The sequence below is a fragment of the Alosa alosa genome, chromosome 12, assembly GCF_017589495.1.
Source record: "Alosa alosa isolate M-15738 ecotype Scorff River chromosome 12, AALO_Geno_1.1, whole genome shotgun sequence".
Classification (NCBI taxonomy): Eukaryota; Metazoa; Chordata; class Actinopteri; order Clupeiformes; family Clupeidae; genus Alosa; species Alosa alosa.
In genome coordinates this window covers 3357876-3375529 of record NC_063200.1, presented here as the reverse complement: position 1 = coordinate 3375529, position 17654 = coordinate 3357876, and the positions used below count along the sequence as shown (strand labels likewise).

The following is a 17654-nucleotide window of genomic DNA, read 5'->3' as shown; positions in this document are numbered from 1 at the left end:
GTACATTTTGACTGGTTTTGTTTTTACTTTTCATGACTAGAAATGCCTAATAAATGGCAAGCCGGTATTAGCATATTTGATGTAGGCCAGAGGAACATTTTTCACTTTGTGACAAGAGGGATCGTTTCCACAACCTGGAAAATGCAGCCTTCACAGTGCTCTTCTCTGCTAAGAGCTACTATGAGCTACTACGAGCTTTGCTATGAGCTACTTTGGGGCAGCCATGGCCTACTGGTTAGCGCTTCGGACTTGTAACCGGAGGGTTGCCGGTTCGAACCCCGACCAGTAGGCACGGCCTTTGAGCAAGGCACCTAACCCCTTACTGCTCCCCGAGCGCTGCTGTTGTTGCAGGCAGCTCACTGCGCCGGGATTAGTGTGTACTTCACCTCACTGTGTGTTCACTGTGTGCTGAGTGTGTTTCACTAATTCACGGATTGGGATAAATGCAGAGACCAAATTTCCCTCACGGGATCAAAAGAGTATATATACTATGAGCTGCTATGAGCTACTACGAGCTCTGCTATGAGCTACTACGAGCTCTGCTATGAACTCTACAAGCTAACAAGGCCATGCATTCATTTCATATATCTATCTATCTATCTATCTATCTATCTAGTGAAGTCAAGCTTATTTATATAGCGCATTTCATACACAGACATCATTCAATGTGCTTTACATAAACAAAAGCAAACAGTAACAACAAATAAAAGCATAGAAGGGCAATCTATCTATCTATCTATCTATCTATCTAATCTCTAAAGAAACTGTCATTTCTCTGATATAATTTGAGTGGCAGTGTAAAGTTGTGAACCCTATTTATACAACAACAGATGGTCTCACCCACTGTTATGATAAACACACGCTGTTTTGCAACAACTCCCGTCATTCAAAGGTAAATAAAACTGACCACACCTCTCAGGTTAATCAATAAGCAACGATTACCTTAGCTGCCAGATGAACAACCAAAACAAACCACCCCTGTGAACTAGAGATGGAAAAACAAGCAGAACTTCCCTTCTAGTGCAACTCTAGATAAGTCTATTTATTTACCCCCATTAATATAAAACCCTCATTCTTTTCACCCTGTTTTCAGTATGTCTTCAGCACATATGAATCTCCACGGCCAGATGATGTCTGTGTGTATATGTGTGTGTATGTGAGTCTATATGTGTATTTATGCATAAAGAAAACGCTTGTTTAAAAAAATCTGTGCTTACCAGCTGGTCTTTCTGGGTGGTGTCAGGGCTGATGACAGACCACTCAATATCCAGATCCCCCATGTCCAGGGGCCCAGGCGAGTATGTGCACCCCAAGGTCACAGCGTCCCCATGGGCCTTCTGCAGAGTCTGGGGCCCAGAGGAGGTCACCACCATCGCCATGGCAACGTCTGAGCATCGGCGTAACATCATGTTCAGGGAAAATGAAGTGGAATACTCAGAATGGCATATTTGGTTTGTGAATCTAAGGTATTTTTGGACAGATATTCTGATGTTTAGATAAACAAGATCATCTACAGTCTCAATGTCTTCTCCATAGATATCTAAGGGAATACTAAAATAGTCCTGTTGACATTCATATACAGTATCTGGCTCATTAGGTAACAATAATGTCTTTTACAGGCAATGTTGGAATTTATTACATACAAATATTCAAGTCACCTTCATTGAATGACACAAGAAATCCAAACAGAATGACTGCAGTGATGTAGGCAGTGTTGAAGTGACGCCTTATTTTTGCCACCATGTGCTGCATCTGTTTAGGAGTGAAGTCATCCATAACTGAAACACACACTATTTTAACACAGTTGTTTAAGCTAAAATGGCATCAGCCAAATGCTCTGTCATCTTCATTGCCTCAGAAGCGTAGTGGTTGGCCTCTCTCCTATACTTACGTCCCTTGCATATGCCATCACATCACTTGATAAGATTGATAAGATAACTGATTCCAGTCACCACGCAACATGCTGACATTTAAAATAGATAAACCTAGTGAGGGGGGGTATTCCAAGTATGTGTTTTAGTGACAAACCTGGGTAAGTTACCTCAGAGTAAGTGGTAAACCTCCTAATAGAAGAGCTGTATGGCTTCATTCTCCTAACAAAACAATGCCATAGGGCTCTTGTTGCAGGAGGTTTACCACTTACTCCAAGTTAACTTACCGAAGTTTGTCACTAAACCACATACTTAAAATAACCCCCAGCACTCCATCTACGTGTTTTGAGACTCCATCTGCTTGGTTGTGCTGATGATAAAGATCTATGAACCAATGTCTAGTTTAGTAAACATGCAGCAGACCTAAGTCTCAGTAGAGCCAAAACAAAGTTATATAGGTGTCTAGCAATACACAACTAAATTTCAACCCTGTGTGGTCTATATCCCTAAAGCATGAGTTATTCAATGCTGCAACAGCAAGCCAAACAGCTCTTAAACATTTCAGCCTTTGTCCAGATGAGGTCACAGAGCATTCGCTGCTTTTAATGTACATTTGAACATTGCTGGTGGACAGCCCGATCTGTGAAGGTCATATCCTCAAGTTCACTCAAATCGTATTGTACCCACCAGAAGGAGTTATCCGTTATCTCTCTTACCAAAGGACAGATGAGCTTGAGAGTTGTGAAGCTCTTCTGATCAGTTACCATTTCATGCCACCACCTCCCTCTTACCTTTATTCTCTGTCCAGTTGAACTGACAAAGAGGTCACTCTTCTCTGTCTCCGTTGCTCTCCGCCTGCGTTATGCCGTCATGGGTTTTCGCTTTATTGCTAAAATTAATGCTGGTCTCCTTGTCATACGTTTCAATACATTAATTCCAAACAAAAGATAAAATCCCAACCTGTGAAAAACGTGAAGAAGACACAGCTGCTTCATGTGTAAAGTAGAGGCAGAGGTTTCAGGTGTGGTTCTGGGAGAGCCCTAAAACCCTGTGCACCTGTTGGAATCCTCTAAGGATGTGTTCCCAAGGCAACACACCACCTGGTGCAACTTCATGGACAAAGAGCGATACCTCTGGTGTCGAATGAAGAGGACGCCATGGCAACCTGTTCTCAACAAACAGGTCTCGGGTGACCAGGAACGGGTTCTTCCACCCCAAAAAAGGCAAGGGACAGGACTGTTTCTGTGTGAAACAAGCGCATAACTTGTTTCAGTGTGGAGAGTATCAATGCTTTCACACTCTTGAGTATTTTTCATTTTATTATGCATGTATTATTTCAATCTGAAGAATTAAGAATAAAGAAAAAATAAAGATACAAATAAAGAAATAGAAAGAACAGAACAATCTGTAAGATATAGGCCCTACTTTGGGTAAGAAGGGTAGACTATGCTATTCCATTCCATCTTATTCTTTTCAAGTCAGCACTGATTAGGCTATTGGGCTACAATGATGATAGGCCAACATTTTCTGAAGCACTGAAGCAAATACTTGATTAAATGTTTTTCCTGTAATGAAATACAGCTTATTGTAAGTTTACTAGTCTTGGTAGCCTCACACCCATACCGTAGCCTAGTCCTACATTATAAATATTCAAGACAAGAGAGAACAGCACGAAGGGGCGGGGCACCTCATGTGACGTCGAATGATAGCAAACATGGAAATACTGATGAAAGATAAGACGAAGAGAAAATAATTACAGCGAGTTACACAACAACAAATAGGTAAGCCAAATGCCACTCAACGAACCCTTAGAAATCCACCACAATGATCGGATGTTATTTACGCGCTTTTCAAGTTTGTCACAGCTGGCGAACACGCTGAAGAATTGTTATACAGTACAGTAAACTGGAACGAACGTTAGCTTCTAGGTGAAAAGCTAAGTTAGCTAGTTACTATCGTGAGCACTGACTAGCCAGTACAATTATAATTACATACATGTGTAGGTCAGTTTATAACTATTTGATCAACATTGCCAAACGCTAAAGAGACATAGTCCAGAATAATGAGATGTATCACTGATTGGCAATGCCACCCACCATATAAACTACGCACTTGATAGATGTTGACAAGCTGCCAAGCTAGGGAACGTTACGCTAGCTAGCGAAAGTTAGCTTGACAATAACCATTAGCTAGCTAGCAAGGCATGCTAACGTTAAGTGCATCACATGAAGTTAACATATAGCTTTGGAAAACGGGTTGTGGAATCACCAACACTTTGCAATCACCAACCGAGCTTAATTGCGTTACCTGGCTCACTATAACGAACCCCAACTGCTAATCTAAAGAGATCTGATGATCACACGCATGACCTTGTTCAATCCGATGTTACTCCTGCAGTTGTTTTGAAAGTTAGCAAATTAACCCTCCCCGGGGTCCAGCTATTGTGAGCTTAGTTTGATGTGAATTGGCCTTTAATTTACACCGATCGTGTTCGTTGTTGTCGAGGAAGTGTTTTAAAGGAAATTGTTGTCTGACTCCCAGATGTGCCAACATGCTCTTGTTGCCAAGTCTAACCATGTCCTCTCCATGATCATAGTTTCATTTTGTGTTAATGTTTCAGTAGAGCAAAGTCACAAGTGGCACAGTTTAAAATAATACATGCATGGCCCATCCAGGTTGTCCTGGGTCCAACATCTGTTAACCAAACATAAAGTCGCATTTACTATACAGTGCCACCTAATTAAAATCAGGTTATCAGAAGCGATCCATGCAAGAAAACGTTTCATACAGCACTGTCATCATGGCTAAAACGATGTCCCTTGTTTGTCCCCCATACAGCTGTGTGACCCCTCTCAGACACGTAGTTGCAAAAAGCCTGCTGGTTCTCGCCCTGTGTTACTTACGAGCGAGACCAGCGAACGGCATCATGGGAAACACTAGCAGCGAAAGAGCGGCCATGGGTCAGGGCGAGAAGGCCCATCGCCGGGACAGCCGCGGGGCCAAGGAGGGGGACCGGCCCAAAATACTCATGGACAGCCCAGAGGACGCAGACATCTTCCACGGGGAGGACATGAAGGCAAGACTAAGTTTGGGTTGAACTTCAGAAATGACATCCCTAAATAGCCAGAGCTATGTGTATATATTGTGTACACTATATAGTATATTTATTTCTTGTGGTTTATGTTTCATGTGGCATTGTGGTCTTCAAGTAGCACAATTTCTTTCCCTGTAGCCTATATGGTATGCATAATATGCAGAAATGACAATAAAAGCTGACTTGATTTGAAGTTTAGCATGTTTAATTCATATTGAACATGCAGTATATAATTATTTTTGCTGCGCTTCTCTGCCTGCGTAGGCCCCAACGGAGAAGGACGAGTTCTTTGCTTGGCGGCAGGACATCGAGGCCAGCGACAAAGGCCCTGCGGGGGACAGGCCCACCGTGTTCCGATGGACAGGCGTCGGGAAGGAGGTTTTTGTATCTGGCTCCTTCAACAACTGGGCCAATAAGATCCCTTTAACCAGGAGGTGGGTTTTCTATCCCCAGCTGGTAATTAAGATCCCTTTAACCAGGAGGTGGGTTATCTATCCTCAGCTGGTAATTAAGATCCTTAGTGATGGCAGTATGACACTGAAGCTTCGATACATGCTTCAAACCATTAACTACAATTCCATTTGAACCACTGCTTCAAAGGTTGCGTTGGTATGGAAAAATCACGTGACATATGATCTCTGAATTAATCACCTGAGTGGTTCGCAGCGCCACCGACTCGCGAACCGATCGCGCTGCCACTGCAACTGGCACGGCCTCGTTTCTAGTCTGAATTGTAGCGCGCTCAAAGCATAAACACTTTAGGCTAATGCACAACATTGCGTTTGGTTCGTAGCCTCTACTGTGACAAGCATAGTTTGTTCATATCGATTTATTTTTATTACAATGTAAGAGAGACGTGGGAAAACTGTTCTGATGGCTCCTGATTAATCTTTATTTGTATAAAGAATGATATCCCATTCTTATTCATGTGCACTACGTATGTGTGGGGGTGGGGTGGTTAGGTGCGTGCACTAGATTTATTTCACTAGTAAAGCTTCCTGTCCACTATCTAGCCGGGATAATTTAGATGCAATCTTGGCTTTTCACCAGGAGAGGTCGCTGTTACTGAAGCTTCGAGTAATGAACCCATTTTCGAATCAACTGTTCAAAGTGGTTCAGTGCTTCACCAAAGCTGAGATGTGCTTTAGACACACAGCACTACGCACTGTACTGCACGTTCCTGATGAGTCGTCATAGCCGCGAGTGGACACACAGCACGTGTCACAGCAGGTACATGGACACACAATGGGCCACTGCTTTCTGTACAGAGAGTTCTTTAGCAATATTCATCTCAGTCAGTGCACATGATACATTGTGCATTATTGTCTTTCTGACTTAGTTGTAGGTTACCTGCTATATGTATGTCACCTGCTATAGCATACATATATATGTATGTCTGACAGTCACCTGCTATAGCATATATATGTATGTATGTCTCTTCCTCCTCGATGTCTCTTCCTATGGAAAAATGACCTCATTTGGTGATGCCCGCAAATTAGATCAAATCTCCCGGAATCTAGTGCGTGAGCAAGACCACATACGCGAGACCGAGACGTGTGCATCTGAGTGTAGCGCGCACACGACGGAGAGGGAGAGAGAGTGGGGTGGTGCGTGTGTTGCCTGAAGCGCATGTAAGACAGACAGCATCCTGATTGGCCTGTTTCGCTAAATCAACCAATCAGTTTTCAGTGTAGGCGGGCTTTTATCTCTTTTCTCCCGAACTAAATGAATCTGTTCAGTGTCTCTAGGAACAGGAGCATCATGGCAGAGACAGAGTGCCCCAAAAAAAAGGAACATTTAAGACCCATTTCACATCAGACTACACGAAAGTGTACCCTTGTCTCATAAGAGTAATAAATTATAAGAATTATTATAAGAATTTGGTTTACACACTAGCGACATCTTGTGTAGCAGCTAATGGGCTAATTCCAGGTTCCCAGCAGTGACCTACGGGGTCAGTACTGTATTGTATTGTATTAACTAGCCCACGTACTGTACTCATTCAACACTACATCTGTGTGTGCTTTTATTCTAGTCAGAACAACTTTGTGGCCATAATGGATTTACCAGAAGGAGATTATCAATATAAGTTCTACGTTGATGGACAGTGGATTCACGATCCATCCGAGGTAATTGTGTTTATCTGTGTTATGTGTGTGTGTGTGTGTGTGTGTGTGTGTGTGTGTGTGTGTGTGTGTGTTGCTCTAGCATAGACATCTGACCGTCCCCTTGTGTGTCCTCCTATCCCAGCCTGTAGTGACCAATCAGATGGGGAGCGTAAACAACATCATCCAGGTCAAGAAGACGGACTTTGAGGTGTTTGATGCTCTAATGGTGGATTCACAGAAATGCTCAGATATGTCAGGTAGGACATGGTGACTTGCAAACACTCCCCTCTTTGTGTGTGTGTGTGTGTGTTTGTGTGTGTTTACACACACAGCACAACACAACACAAAACAACACAACACAGAAGTGTGGCACTAGAGTGCAGTGGAACAGTGGCTGAAAAACAAGGGCCTCTACAAGCCGAAATTGAAACCAAATGTGTGTGAGACGCTTCTGATGGTCCCTTGTCGTCTCCTCACAGACCTGTCCAGCTCCCCTCCCGGCCCTTACCATCAGGACGCCTACACGCCCAAACAGGACGAGAAGTTCAAGTCTCCGCCGATCCTGCCCCCGCATCTCCTGCAGGTCATCCTCAACAAGGACACGGGCATATCAGTGAGTCTCTGCATGCACGCACACACGCACACGCACGCACAGGCATATCAGTGAGTCTCTGCACGCACGCACGCACACACGCACGCACAGGCATATCAGTGAGTCCCTGCACGCACGCACGCACAGGCATATCAGTGAGTCTCTGCACGCACGCACGCACAACGCACCAACGCACGCACGCACGCACGCACAGGCATATCAGTGAGTCTCTGCACGCACGCACGCACGCACGCACCAACGCACGCACAGGCATATCAGTGAGTCTCCGCGCACGCACGCACACACAGACCCATGCACGCTCTTCTTTCACCTCTTGTTTAAACATCAGCCTGTAAAAAATAATCTCCAAAAAAAAAAAAAGCGCTCCACATACAAGACACATAACAACAAGACAAAAGATGCCAGACGGAGCGGCGTAGTCGCCAGCGTGCCCGTGACACCAAGACATACAATACAGACAACTAATAAATGAACAAATAAAAAGTAAAAAACAAAATGAATTTTAATAAAAATCATGTTAAATTAGTCCAATTTCCAAACCGACTGAAAATGTCCAAGGACAATGATGACCAGCGTGAAAACTGCTCACAGGTTTGTCTTCACAACCGATGCAACGTTTAGTTGTGAAGTTGTGAATATCGCTGGTTCTGAATTTTACATCACCCAGGACTTGTGTCTGGTCCAAATCTTTGTAAAGGTAGGACAAGGACAGATGAATGTGTGTGTGTGTATTTATTTGTGTTTTGTCCTGGTTCCAGTGTGACCCGGCCTTGCTTCCAGAGCCCAATCACGTCATGCTAAACCACCTCTACGCGCTGTCCATCAAGGTGAGGTACACATACACACACACACACACACACACACACACACACATCAAATGAGCCAATAACGCCATGCACACGTCGTCAACATCAATAACTCTCTCTCTCTCTCTCTCTCCCCTAGGATGGGGTGATGGTACTGAGTGCTACCCATCGCTACAAGAAGAAGTATGTTACAACACTCCTCTATAAGCCCATCTGATCCTGACCAACCCCTCCACTCTCTTGCTGTCGCTCGCTCACTCTCTCTCTCTGTCTCTCCTGCCTGAAACAAGACACTCCCCATGGAATGCACATGTCTTCTACTGCACAGACAACCACCAGACCAACCAACCAGCCAAGATGGCCTCCGCTCTGGAGCTCACCTGTGGTGCTAGATCTCACTGACCCATGCTCCATCTGGGCTAAATCCTGCTAACCCAGGCTAGATCTGACCTACAGTACATCCTAACCCTGACAAGATCTGGGCCAGATTTGAACTAGATCTAGCTAACTCGTGCTAGATTTAGGCTGGGTCCTGTTAGCTCATACTAGTTTTAGGCCGGGTCTTGCTCACCCATGCTAGATTTGGACCAGATCCTGTTAACCCTTGCCAGATCTGGGTCAGTATTTTGCTGAATCCCACATGTCTATGATGGATGTTGTCCAGATGTTGGCCAGGTCCCTCTAATCTGTGCAGACGGTGTCCTAATGTGGACCAGACGCCCAGCGTGGGCTGCTAGCATAGACAAATGTCTGGAGTGTAGAGTGCTGGAGGGGTGGTGATGGTGCGGACTGAAAGGGAACCCCCAGCCCCCAACGTTACTGTATTTCCACAGCAGGCCCCTGTATTTTCAGCTCAGGCTTATATTCACCGACTCACTCGATAAAATGGTATTTTTCTCAGAATGTTCTTCGGACAGGGGATCATGGGTGTTTGAGTTTGAGAGTGCTTTTGTTTTTTATAGAGCTTCTCACGTTACAAGAGTACAGGGAAGTGAACAGAACAATAGACTCACTCAAAAGCCTCGATACACACTGCACTCTCTCCGCTTGCCAAAGTCCACACAAGGGCCTTCACTTAGGTTAGCCTACAGTTCAGTATCAATCAGTAATTGCAATATACTCTACATATTATCTAGAAATGCTTGTGTGTTTTTTGTTTGTTTGTGTTTTTACTTTCCTTTACATTTCTGAGGCCAAGTATTCATCCCTAAGTAAGTGGAGGGACCAGTTCTCTGTAAGATGTTGGGTTGGAAACACTGAGGTAATCTGTGTGTGTGTGTGTGTGAGTGTGAAGGAGCACTGTGTTACTGAAGTACGGCAGGATTGTGTAAAAAGAAACCATTCCATGTTTGTGTATTTTGTTTTTCATGCCGTGTGCCAGATTTCTATCCTAATAAAAGATTATGGAGTTTTAGTACTCGTGTGCAGTTTATTGGCTTCTGTTGTAAATGTGGATATTTATACCACAACATATTCAGATTTCGTGCTAGAGCAGCATATTCTCACGTCATATGAAAGCTCTGCTTTGTGTGTGACTACGCAGACATTCCTGTTGCATTGATATCCAGTAGAATGCAACTGCACACAGAAGAATCTTTTTATAGAACCATTCACCATCCATTCAAGTGGACAAAGTGGACATAACCTTGGATAGGTAGAGATAATGATGGAATCAAATAAACCCAGGGGTGGACAGTAACTAAGTACATTTACTTGATCACTTTAAATGCAATAATGCGATAAGTTCATTTTTTCAATAGTTAAATTTCAACTTGGCGGTGGTAATAATGCTGACGGCAGATTCTTCATCTGAACTTCCCTCATGTAGCCTGGGAGAACCCAGACGAACCTGTTAGCATTTGAGATTTGAGAAGTGGTCTGGTGTTAACCAGGCTATCCTCCATGGCCACTGTGAAGTTGGAATGAAATTAGACCTGACATCCACCACATACAGTAGCTAGATCTTTAGCCTACATCATTAAATGATAAATAAGCTAGTCATAATTAGGTTATCTGGTTTTCTATTTAGAGGTGAAGATGTTTTAGATTTGGAACAGAGAATGAATAATGATGAATAATCACACTTGTAAGCTGTTTCTCTGTGTGTGTGTATGTGTGTGTGTGAGTGAGTGAAGTTTCTAAAAATGGATAAGCTTGTCTGAGGACAGAAATGGAAAACCGTGGGAGTTTGGGAGAGAGCCCGCACATGGTCACAGCAGTGTCTGCTGTCCAATGCAAAGCATGTGTAGGTACATGGGCGTTTTCACACCGGTGTCCAAAGCACAGCTTGTGAGGTACATGGAGTTATCACAGGGAGCCAAGGCCTCGGAGGCGAACATAAGGAAGGCCCCAGGGATGTCTGCTGTGTGAAGCAGTGCAAACACCAAATGTTTAGTAGTATGTAGTTGCCTGAAAAGTTGTGGGTTCAATTCCCAGCTTCCACCAGAAAACTTTTAATATGGGGAGAACCAGAGAATGTCTAATAAGGGGAGAACTTTCACTCTCGGAAACTTTCAGTTTCTAAACTGGTTGCAGTTCCACCCTGTTTCCATATGAGGGCACTCATTGCGAGTGCAGAATAAATGGAGGTCTAGTCTGTTCCATTGTGAGTTTTTCAAATGCTAAGAAGAAGCCCTGTCTTTGAAGGATTTGACTTGGCAGGGCTCAGTTATACCAAGCAAGAATCCTTGAGGATCCTCAATGTTGAGAAACAGCCAGGCGTGGGAGAACTTTCACTCTGAGAACACTTCCTGTTTCTGAGACTGGCTGTAGTTCACCTAGAGGGCACTCGCAAGCAGTGGGGGACATTATTTGAGTACATTTACTCAATTACTGTACTTAAGTCATTTTTTCATGTATCTGTAGTAGTACTTGAGTTTTGTGACAGCTGAAGTACAACTGAAGTTTCTTTTGGAAAAAAGACTGTCCAAATACATGTGTACTTACATGTGTATTTTCTATGAAGTGAGCTAAGCTTTAAATAATGGTGTTGCCTAACCTATGTTATTGTTATATCCACTATTTACTGTACCTTGTTAAGTCCTTTTCACAATATTGATGTTACCATAACTAACCCTCATGACGCCATTAAACAAATAGACAATGATAGGCAATGATAGACAATCTGACACTATCAACCACAAAAAGGGAACGCCTTGATTTGGTCCGAAAGTGTAAAGCATTCAACAAAGTGGCTACTTTGAAGTATCTAAGATAAGATATAAAATTATTTTGTCCTTGAATTAAGGAGAAAGACTCAATGAATACCTATGCCGAATCATTTCAACAATAGTAAATGCAACTGTATTAGTCATAATACATTTCAGGACTTTTACTTTCGATACCTAAGTACATTTGAAGGCAAGTACTTTTGTACTTCCACTCAAGTGGAAATGTAAAAGGAGGACTTCTACTTTTCGTGGAGTAACATTTGACCATGTGTATCTCTACTTTCACTCAAGTACAGGATTTGTGTACTTCGTCCACCACTGCTCGCAAGCAAGCTCAGAAAGAATGGAAGCCTATGGAGCTTCACTGACCAATCAGCATTCATTAGCAAAATGGTAATGTGTTAACAGCAAAACCGGCCCAAGCTGTAAAATACAGAAAGGGCATAGATATTTGTATGTTTCACTTTTGATGGGAAACCCATGCTGTAGTTGTGAAAACTACAAAGAAATGTGCAGTTTGTTGGCAATAAGCAAGTTTAAAAAATCAATTTAGTCAGTTCTATCCCCATAGACTCCCATTCATTCTGCACTGCCCTCAATCACCCCCTGTGGTGGACAGGGGGGTAGTACAAGATCCTGGGCCCCATGCATAGGCAGTCCTGGTGGGCCCCCATAATAAATATAATATAATATATTCCAGACTTTTCAAGGGCCCTCCCTCCCCTTGGGGCCCTAGTAATCAGTACTGGTTTTACCACCAGTTTAGCCTACTGCTGTGTATTTCTTACCAACAACGGAACTAAAAACTCCCCAGTTTTTAGCTATGCTATGTTATTGTTATATCCACTATTTACTGTACCTTGTTAAGTCCTTTTCACAATATTGATGTAACCATAACTAACCTCACATCCACCATGACGCCATTAAACAAATAGACAATGATAGGCAATGATAGACAATCTGACACTATCAACCACAAAAGGGAACGTCTTGATTTGGTCCGAAAGTGTAAAGCATTCAACAAAGTGGCTACTTTGAAGTATCTAAGATAAGATATAAGGTAATCTGTGTGTGTTTGTGTGTGTGAAGGAGCACTGTGTTACTGAAGTACGGCAGGATTGTGTAAAAAGAAACCATTCCATGTTTGTGTATTTTGTTTTTCATGCCGTGTGCCAGATTTCTATCCTAATAAAAGATTATGGAGTTTTAGTACTCGTGGTGCAGTTTATTGGCTTCTGTTTGTAAATGTGGATATTTATACCACAACATATTCAGATTTCGCGGCTAGAGCAGCATATTCTCCACGCCAAATGAAAGCTCTGCTTTTGTGTGTGACTATTTGAGACATTCCTGTTGCATTGATATCCAGTAGAATGCAACTGCACACAGAAGAATCTTTTATAGAACAAATGAAACCATCCATTCAAGTGGACAAAGTGGACATAACCTTGATAGGTAGAGATAATGATGGAATCAAATAAACCCAGGGGTGGAAAGTAACTAAGTACATTTACTTGATCACTTTAAATGCAATAATGCGATAAGTTCATTTTTTCAATAGTTAAATTTCAACTTGGCGGTGGTAATAATGCTGACGGCAGATTCTTCATCTGAACTTCCCTTATGTAGCCTGGGGAGAACCCAGACTAACCTGTTAGCATTTGAGATTTGAGAAGTGGTCTGGTGTTAACCAGGCTATCCTCCATGGCCACTGTGAAGTTGGAATGAAATTAGACCTGACATCCACCACATACAGTAGCTAGATCTTTAGCCTACATCATTAAATGATAAATAAGCTAGTCATAATTAGGTTATCTGGTTTTCTATTTAGAAGTGAAGATGTTTTAGATTTGGAACAGAGAATGAATAATGATGAATAATCACACTTGTAAGCTGTTTCTCTGTGTGTGTGTGTGTGTGTGTGTATGTGTGTGTGTGTGTGTGAGTGAGTGAAGTTTCTAAAAATGGATAAGCTTGTCTGAGGACAGAAATGGAAAACCGTGGGAGTTTGGGAGAGAGCCCGCACATGGTCACAGCAGTGTCTGCTGTCCAATGCAAAGCATGTGTAGGTACATGGGCGTTTTCACACCGGTGTCCAAAGCACAGCTTGTGAGGTACATGGAGTTATCACAGGGAGCCAAGGCCTCGGAGGCGAATATAAGGAAGGCCCCAGGGATGTCTGCTGTGTGAAGCTCACTCATCTGGACAACATGAACACTCTCCCTGCCATCCTCCTGCTGGCCTTCGGCCTCTGCTTTGGTGAGTAGCATTGCGTCACACACATAGTGTAGGAATGTATGCACACTAAAAGATCATTTGGCATGATATTGTATATGTGTTATTTGTGTGTTTACTCAACATTGTAAATGAGGGCTAAGCCCTCAATGATTTTTTTCCTAGTTTAAATAAATCAAATCAGCATCAAGCGAAAATAGCATCACACACACACAGAGTGAAGACTGACTGCAAACATACACACCACCACTCTGCAAGGAAACATTAGTTAGAGACAAGGTAACACTGGAGAGTTAGTTAGAGACAATGTAAGTTACAATTTAAATTCTGTCTTTCCTAAGTTGGTCTTGCCCTGTGTGTGTGTGTGTGTGTGTGTGTGTGTGTGTGTGTGTGTGTGTGTGTGTGTGTGTGTGTGTGTGTGTGTGTGTGTGTGCGCGTGTACGCGCGTGCGTGCGTGCATGCGTGTGTGTGTGTGTAGCTCAGGCCATGGACTACATGTCTCTGACGCAGTTCAGGGACATGATCATCTGTGCGAACCCCGATAGCTGGCCTATTCTGGACTATGCTGACTATGGCTGCTACTGCGGCAAGGGCGGCTCTGGCACACCTGTGGACGACCTAGACAGGTGAGGGTCTGGTCAGGGTGAAGGGTCTAAGAAAGTATAAATAATATAGATAGTATTCATATATGTGTGTGGTACTACTGATGTTCAAGAGGGATAAAATCCTAATCTTAAAATCTGTCCATGTCCATGAATCTCTGTTGCTGTACATTCAACACCTGACCACTGACACGCATGGTCGCATGCACAGATGCTGTGAGGTGCACGACCGTTGCTACAACGATGCCATGCAGCATCCTAAGTGCTGGCCCATCTTCGACAACCCCTACACCGAGATCTATGCCTATACCTGTGATAAGGCCAGCAAGACTATCACCTGCCCAGGTGAGTTACAGTCCGACCCCACATACCTGTCCCACACTCACCTGTCACCTTCCAATGATAAATACGATCTCTGACTTATGGGCCGTAATTGGAACAAAATATATAAAAGCAAATGTAAATATTCGTAAATAAGTGTGAATAGAGTTAAATATTTGTATTTACTTTTATGCGTATTGATACATGTATACATTATACAGTATGCTGTATTTGGCATTTGCTCTTAAAACCTTGTCCATCTTTAAAATGAGCCAAATGTCTCACTTGCTCAGTGAGTTTGACTGTATTTCAGTATTGTCATGTCTCGCAAAGCCAAATGCCCAGATGAGTAACACATTTTAAGAGAGACAGGTTTCTGTTACATGTTCTACAGTCTATGGTACATTACACAGGATCTACAGTAACTGTGTCCAGTCATCAGTGTGTTTCTGCCTCTCTCTCTTACTCTCTCTCCCCTGTGTCTCTCTGTTCCTCTCTCTCTCCCCTGCGTCTGTCTTCCTCTCTCTCCCCTTCCTCTCTCTCTCTGCTGCGTCTGTGTTCTACACTCTCTCTCCCCTGTGTCTTACTCTTTCTCTCTCCCCTTCCTCTTTCTCTCTCCTGTGTCTCTCCATTCCTCTCTCTCTCCCCTGCGTCTGTGTCTCCGCTGCGTCTGTGTCTTACCCTCTCTCTCCCCTGCGTCTGTGTCTTACACTCTCTCTCCCCTGCGTCTGTGTCTCCGCTGCGTCTGTGTCTTACCCTCTCTCTCCCCTGCGTCTGTGTCTTACACTCTCTCTCCCCTGCGTCCTGTGTCTCCGCTAAGGCCTGTGTCTTACACTCTGTCTCCCCCAAGCGCCTGTGTCTCCCCTGTGTCTGTGTCTTACACTCTCTCTCCCCTGCGTCTGTGTTCTACAGCCAACAAGAACGATGAGTGTGAGCAGTTCATCTGTGAGTGCGACAGGAAGGCCGCCGAGTGTTTCGCCGCTTCTGGTTACAATCCAGAGAACGAGCACCTTCCTAGTGATCAATGCAAATAGGCCGGGCTGGAAGCATAATGTGGATCAACTTCTGCTGAAGCCATCTGGACTACACCAGCACACCTGGAACCTCTGGGCCATTGAGACCAAAGATTCTAGAACAGAGCTTGCTAGGGGACAAACAATGTAGCCGAGCTTAAAAACTCACTTCATACCAATATTAAGTCTTTATTGCAATACATCCTTACTATCTGCATGCCGTCCAAAGGGCTGCACAGTCTGTATACTGTTTGGCTGTTTTTATTATGGCAGCCGTGGTCAACATGGTCACTGACAGTACATGAATCTGATTCAAAAAGATAAGATTAAAGATTAAACTTCAACAGACCTCAAAAGGCTCCATCTTGTCTCTCTCGCAATTAAAGCTGCAGTTGGCGAGATTTCTTTGATCATATTCACTGAAACCGACACTATGCTCCGACAGAACAACATAAATCAGCCAGTTTTAGAAAAAGAAAAATGCACTTTTACCTCCACCTAGAGCCTGTTATTTGTTTTGCAAAAAAACCACAGCTCCCGGTTCTTCTGGTCCAATCAGAGCAGGGCTGTGTGAGATCCGACTGTCAGTCACAGTCTGGTGCGCGGGTCCTCGGTGGTAGTGGGGGAGGGGCATGAGAGTTGTAAACATTCAAAATTTTGGCTAAATCCCTCAATCTGTCAGACTTGCCAACTGCAGCTTTAAACTATATTTCCACAAGTGTAAACACACCTTCAGTAGTTCATTGCTTTCCCATTTGAAACCGACTATTTGAGCATTTGAGCTTCTCTCTTTTTAACACATGGTCAAACTGACTCAGCTACATGGTATTTAAAGACACAATTAAGAATTTAAAGACACAATTAAGATTTCTGGTTGAACTATGAGGAAACATTCAATAATTCTGTTACTGATTAAATAAGTGCAGATTTTAATCTTTTTGTGTATTACTATGAGCAAAACCTCCTGACTTTTTAAATACTTTCACCCAAATGTCCATACTTTCCCAGGTCTGGAAACACCAAGGTCCTGTGCAAACACCAAATGTTTAGTAGTATGTAGTTGCCTGAAAAGTTGTGGGTTCAATTCCCAGCTTCCACCAGAAAACTTTTAATATGGGGAGAACCAGAGAATGTCTAATAAGGGGAGAACTTTCACTCTCGGAAACTTTCAGTTTCTAAACTGGTTGCAGTTCCACCCTGTTTCCATATGAGGGCACTCATTGTGAGTGCAGAATAAATGGAGGTCTAGTCTGTTCCATTGTGAGTTTTTCAAATGCTAAGAAGAAGCCCTGTCTTTGAAGGATTTGACTTGGCAGGGCTCAGTTATACCAAGCAAGAATCCTTGAGGATCCTCAATGTTGAGAAACAGCCAGGCGTGGGAGAACTTTCACTCTGAGAACACTTCCTGTTTCTGAGACTGGCTGTAGTTCACCTAGAGGGCACTCGCAAGCAGTGGGGGACATTATTTGAGTACATTTACTCAATTACTGTACTTAAGTCATTTTTTCATGTATCTGTAGTTTACTTAAAAAAAAAAAAACACTACATTTTGTGACAGCTGAAGTACAACTGAAGTTTCTTTTGGAAAAAAGACTGTCCAAATACATGTGTACTTACATGTGTATTTTCTATGAAGTGAGCTAAGCTTTAAATAATGGTGTTGCCTAACCTATGTCATTGTTATATCCACTATTTACTGTACCTTGTTAAGTCCTTTTCACAATATTGATGTTACCATAACTAACCTCATGACGCCATTAAACAAATAGACAATGATAGGCAATGATAGACAATCTGACACTATCAACCACAAAAGGGAAC

At 43.1% G+C, this 17654-nt stretch overlaps 3 protein-coding genes across 6 annotated transcripts in view; 2 read left to right on the top strand and 1 right to left on the bottom strand.

The window, feature by feature from the left end:
* The window catches only part of vsig8a (V-set and immunoglobulin domain containing 8a), a 9052-nt gene extending 4368 nt beyond the window's left edge, over window positions 1-4684 (bottom strand). For 2 of the 3 annotated variants that reach the window (XM_048259456.1, XM_048259457.1), the window contains exons 1-2: window positions 1659-1993; window positions 1218-1387 (exon numbers count right to left, since the gene is read on the bottom strand). In XM_048259456.1, coding sequence (XP_048115413.1) covers window positions 1218-1387; window positions 1659-1776 — 288 coding nt within the window. In that variant the 5' untranslated portion in view covers window positions 1777-1993. Of the gene's footprint in view, window positions 1-1217; window positions 1388-1658; window positions 1994-2662; window positions 3114-4178 lie in introns of those variants that run through there. The other variant, XM_048259458.1, reaches the window with a different exon arrangement.
* On the top strand, window positions 3535-9298 carry prkab1a (protein kinase, AMP-activated, beta 1 non-catalytic subunit, a). 2 transcript variants are annotated; one of them, XM_048259460.1, is made up of 8 exons: window positions 3535-3652; window positions 4710-4947; window positions 5230-5399; window positions 7001-7094; window positions 7216-7330; window positions 7553-7686; window positions 8445-8513; window positions 8632-9298. In XM_048259460.1, exons 2-8 carry the CDS (start codon window positions 4798-4800, stop codon window positions 8707-8709), a joined length of 810 nt encoding a protein of 269 aa, XP_048115417.1. In that variant the 5' UTR covers window positions 3535-3652; window positions 4710-4797; the 3' UTR covers window positions 8710-9298. The 2 variants fall into 2 exon arrangements, with proteins under 2 accessions (XP_048115417.1, XP_048115416.1); XM_048259459.1 differs by having other exon boundaries at window positions 5230-5447.
* Window positions 9299-13616: 4318 nt separating this feature from the next.
* Window positions 13617-16181, top strand: LOC125304800 (phospholipase A2-like). Its single transcript, XM_048259295.1, has 4 exons — window positions 13617-13921; window positions 14376-14523; window positions 14711-14844; window positions 15733-16181. Exons 1-4 carry the CDS (start codon window positions 13873-13875, stop codon window positions 15852-15854), a joined length of 453 nt encoding a protein of 150 aa, XP_048115252.1. The 5' UTR covers window positions 13617-13872; the 3' UTR covers window positions 15855-16181.
* Window positions 16182-17654: the final 1473 nt, after the last annotated feature.